We start from the raw sequence: 5,334 nt of genomic DNA, 5'->3' as shown, positions 1-5,334 counted from the left end.
ACTGCAACACATTTATCACCTGCTACTTGGTCATTTGCTAGTCTAATGTTAACTCTTTCTGATGGCAATTGAGAGCCAGTGAGGTATAGTGATTGAACAGGATCTCGAAGATGCTGGGTTCAAATCTGCCCTCTGCCGTAGAATTCTGCTGGGTGGCTTTCGGCCTGCCACACAGTCTCAGCCTAACTTACTAAATAGGGTTGCTATGAGGATAAAAAGTAAGAGAAGAATGATGTCAGCTGCTTTGAGTCTCCATTGGAGAGAAAGGTGGGATTTGAATGAAGCAATTAAATAAATTAGCCAGGCAATTCAAATTTAGAATGTCCCTCATTGGCAAATAGCTAGAATGGAAATGGATAGGAGACATTTAGAAGTGTAACAACAAATGCTAATTGGGTTACAAGAGAAGCTGCATTCTAGATGACACCGATCTAAGATGGCCAATGGAAAAATGAACCTAGATTGCGCAAAGATATGCAAGAAAATATGAACCGGGACTTAATGATAATCCCAGGGGGCTTTGTAAGTAGATGATTGCAGAGCCTCAACCCATCTTCAGATTCTTCAGGCTTATCCAGATAAGTATTTATGAGGCAAAGGAAGCAGAATTATTCCTCATTTTCTGTGGGTGACTTGCAGTTCTCCCCCAAAATTCTGTTGTTGTAATAGCGCGTCTTCCCAGCATTCAAAATTCAACATGTTGGATGTTGGGTCGGACCTAATGACTAACTTTAATGAATCATAGAATCATAGAGTTGGAAGGGACCTCCAGGGTCATCTAGTCCAACCCCATGCACAATGCAGGAAATGCACAAATATCTCCCCCACACACACACACAGTGAGTGAAATATAGTTCATAAGAAGACTCCTTCTGTTGGATGGGGAGTCCTCATATAGGGTAGGCAGCCATTAACTAGCAATCAGCAGGAGGGAGAAGGCAGGGATGGGGGGGGGGAATACCAAAAGTGACATCATGTCACTGTAATGCGCTAGGATTCAGACAATATGGTAAAATCATAGAGTTTCGCCTGAATCCTATAGTGGCTCATTGACATTACACTGGCAATGTGATATTACATCCGGGTGGCTGCCACTTTAAAACATTTAAAGCATTTTTCCCTCCCACTGTCTTTCAGCAGGCCACAAGGAGGGAGATTAGGAGGTTTCCCACTGAAGTGTGGTCTCCCTATTGTAGTTAGAAAGGAATTGCTGGACTCAAACCTTTCCAAGCACTATTATTGCTAACCTATGTGGAATGTGGTTCTTATTATGTTGGTACACCCTCCAACCACATGCCATTGCTTTGAACTTTATTGTGTGCTTCGCTATGTAACTATTTTGTGTGTGTTTTAATGTGGGGTTTTATATGTGTGTTGCTCTAGTTTAAAATGCAGGCTTCTAAAGTAAGATAGAAGGGAACTGGATGGGTGATTAAAGAGCAATATGATTGGATGGTAACTGTGCCCTAGGGGGCAGAGTCAACTGGTATGTGTGAGAGAGAGGGAAGAACAGAGCGGGTAAAGAGTGAAGAAATATGTGTTCTTTGTGGAAGTTATTAAACTAAGTGGCAAGTGAAGAAATCAAGCTTTGTGGAAGTTGTTAGCATAAGTGGCAAGTAAGAAAATAAACCTTTGTGGAAAGCCCTCCCCGAACCCCCCCGTCTTTCCAGGCCTGCGCTAAAGCACGGAGCCTGGCAAAGCCCTCCACAACCCCCTCCATCTTTCCACGCCCTCCCCATAGGTAGCAATGCAAAGAGTCCAGTGGCACCTTTAAGATCAAGGCTTATTCAGGTAGAAGCTCTCCCTCCTCTGTGAGGGCAGATCTGCGTGTCCCCCCCCCCCATAGCTAGCAATTCAAAAGAGTCCAGTGGCACCTTTAAGACCAAGGTTTATTCAGGTACAAGCTCTCCCACCTTCTGACACATTTCCGGTGATGTCAGGGGGCGTGGCATATGCAAATAAGTTATGCTAATGAGTTATGGTAATAAGCTCCTGCACCTCTTTTTCTATGAAATGACCCCTATCTGCAACCATTACGCTTATGAACTATACTGAAACCGTTACTCTGTTATATAGAAACACTGTATTTAAGAGAACAGCTGTTTTCTTTCAATTAAAAGATACCCTTTCACCTCAGGGCCACCCATTCTCTTATTCTACCAAATATAACTAAGCCATTCTGCCCTTTGGGTTCAGCCAAGAAGTCTAAGGCAAGAGCTTTGGATGGCAGCAAAAATAAGTAGGAAATGTGAAGGAAGGGAAGGAGGCAGAATAGTACACATCGCAGAACTCTACAGGCTGGTGCCCTTACAGATGTTACACATCTCAGAACAAAGCAAACTGTTATATTTCTGTTTTTCTTTTCTGTAACTGCTCCGGTGTAGAAGCACTCATATACTGTGAAACTGCTGAACGGAAATTCACATCAAAAAAGATCTTCAAGACGACTTCCGGTTGATGGCGGCACACTAGCAGACTCACTTCCCAGACCTTCCAGGCCAAAGGATGGGGTGTGCAGCCAAAGGATGGGGTGTGCAGGCTCACTACTCCCCCAGGGACCCGGCTGAAGGGACCCTGGCCATGGAGCTCTTGAGAGGTTGCCTCTTCGACAGCGTGATGCCGGAGAATTGAGGCACCTCTCCGCTCTGACGGTTCTTCGTGCTGAGAGACCGAATGGACTAAGTGACACTGACCGGGGCAAGCGCAGGAGATCGAGGGTTAGAAATGGAGTGTAAACGAGGTCCATGGACCGATTATGAACGTGAGTCGTTTAAGCATTGATTAAAAAGAAAAGAAGCTCCCCGCCCCCACCCCACGGAACAGAAGTTAAGGTGAGCAGGGGAGAGACGTCTCCCAAGCGCATAGACTTTAGAGCGATTTTTGAGTCCAGCTGGGAGGGCCAGAGGAGGAAGAAAAAGAAGAGGACAGCAAGTCCAGTGGCGAGCTGGACTCGGGTTCTTCCGGAGAGGACTCTCTGTCAGAGAAAGGGGCAGCAGCTCCTAAAAATCCTTATAAGTTGCGGAAGAGACTGGACAAGAAGAAGTGAAGGCTGAAGGACTCTGAATTGTGCCTTTGAAAAAAATTGAATAGAGATGCTTTGGGGTATTTCCTTATATCAGTTAAATTTAAGATTTGGGAAAAGTTAACAGAATATGTAACTCAGTTTGTAATGAGATTAATATGATTAAGACTAGATGTGTATTCAAGCTGATTAGAGCTCCTCTCTTGGGTTTTTAGTCAGTGGTGGGTATCTTTTCTTTATCCCTAAATGTAGTCCCCTCCCTTATTTCTGTTATAGTTTGTAGTTTTAATAAAAATGCAATTAAAAATTCCCCATTGGGGAGCAAAAAAAAAAAGTTCAAGGCAACACTCCAGCATGAAACAGCTGCACTGGAACTCACCAAAAGGCTTGAAAGTCTGCTCCCTGTACCCTGCGCCCCAAATAAAAACTTGACAGCTCTTTGTCATTACAGGTGTTAAAAATCTTGATAAAACCTGTCAACCAGTTTAGGAGAACTAGAGATCTAGTCCATTACTGCTATTGAGAGCGGTCTCTGTGCTTGCTTGATTATATTTAAATTTTATAGAATTACATTTTCCTCTGTATTTCCTGCATTCCATGGCCCCTCGTCTCTACTATTAATTTTTTAAATAACCTTTCATATATATGTCTGCTAGATAGGAATCTAACACATGCATCTGATGAAGTGGGTTCTATACCTTGAAAGTTTATGCTGGAATAAATCTATACAATGCCCCTAAATGCCTGCTTATCATATAGCAATATGCTTTTTAGTTCAAGGATCCCAGATGTCTCACTCCACCACTGTAGCTCTCTCTCCAGAGTCAGGCAGGCAGCCACTGTGGCAATTATTGCTACCTGTTTGGAGCACTATGCTCTAGGGAAGGCTGTGACTGGGGCACGTGTCGGGTATTCTCCCTGGGGTAAGGTGATGTTTTTAAAGTGAGCCAACCTCTCCCAGGCAGCCTTCTTTCATCATGTATTTCCTGACATGGCTCCAGATGCGACTTCGGGGAAGCAGGCTGCCTCCTGTAGCCAGCTCAAAATTTTCATAGCTTCCATATTTTTGCAAGGTCAGCTCCATAATTTTGATGGCCTGCAGAGGAGACAAAAGTGCAGAGATTTTTACATGAAACTCAGTGACAGCTTCGAAGTGGAGGCCAAGGCACTTGGTGCTCACTCCACAGGAGTGCTTGCTGGTTGGAATAACAGGGCATATTGATACACAAGATTACTATGCAAGGTAGAAAGATGAGGTGTGTGGAATGCAGCCTTTAGACTATGTGATTGAACTATGAGACCTTCAGCTGCTCTCCCCACCTTGTGTCAAGGCCGGCTGTTTGGAAGCCATCTGGCAGGCATGTCCAGAACAACGCAATCCTAAACAGAGCTACCTCCTTCTAAGTTAACAGAAGACAGCAGTTTAGAATAGTATAACTCTGTCTAAGATTGCAGTGAAAAGCAGGTAATAAAGAATGGACAGTCTGAGAAGACAACATAGACATGAAACTTCTTGGACCCTCTGCTGTCTTGGGTAGCTGCAGTGTCACCTTCTGCCCATCTGCAGTGGAGGCGCTGAAGTGCTGCATAAGCAGGCCACCTCGGGCACGTTTTCATGGTGGTGCAGAGAATAAAGCACCAGGCCCCCCTAACCAAACTCTAAACCTCGGTGTCTTACATTTTGATATTTTCCGCTGGGGGCCCAAATAGGAACAAATGATATTGTATCTGGATGTACCAATGGTTATCTTTATATGTTTATATATTTTCAACAACATTTAAGGAATTATTCTATTTCCAAACTGTCCATAATGAAAAGAGGAGCATTCCCTTAGTATCTTCAAACCACCTGTGGTCCAAGGCACACATGGAGATTCTGACCGTGTGGCTTGCCCCAATTGCTTCACAGGAGGAGACACCTCCACTCCTGCAAAAGAATACAGAGGTGTACACACAGCTGCCCTTGCGGTACATGTGGTTTCTGCAGGCAAGGAATTTCCATGTCTGCACTGTAGCCTTCCAACCCTACAACGTTTGGGAAAATGAAGTGCTATTTTCCTCTCTATTAAACATACTTATTAGATGTTCATGCCACATTTCCTCTCAGGAGTTCAGGGCAGTGTACACAGGCCCTCCCCCCACAACTTAATCCTCACAACCAATTTGTGAAGTAGACTGAGGAGGAGGAGATTGGATTTATACCCCGCCCTTCACTACCCAAAGGTGTCTCAGAGCGGCTTACAAACTCCTTTCCCTTCCCCTCCCCACAACAGACACCCTGTGAGGTAGGTGGGGCTAAGAGAGCTCTGAGA

General features: G+C 44.5%; 1 protein-coding gene across 1 annotated transcript in view; it reads right to left on the bottom strand.

Moving 5' to 3' along the window:
* Positions 1-5,334, bottom strand: part of KIAA0895 (KIAA0895 ortholog) — a 26,778-nt gene that overhangs the window by 5,937 nt on the left and 15,507 nt on the right. Inside the window, exon 3 of the mRNA XM_015419366.1 lies at positions 3,975-4,118. Within this exon, the coding sequence (XP_015274852.1) occupies positions 3,975-4,118 (144 nt within the window). The remainder of the gene's footprint in view (positions 1-3,974; positions 4,119-5,334) is intronic.

The sequence above is a fragment of the Gekko japonicus genome, unplaced genomic scaffold (genome assembly GCF_001447785.1).
Source record: "Gekko japonicus isolate JY-2015 unplaced genomic scaffold, Gekko_japonicus_V1.1 scaffold190, whole genome shotgun sequence".
NCBI lineage: Eukaryota > Metazoa > Chordata > Lepidosauria > Squamata > Gekkonidae > Gekko > Gekko japonicus.
The sequence above is the reverse complement of the archived record's forward strand: the minus strand, read 5'-3'. Positions and strand labels throughout refer to the sequence as shown.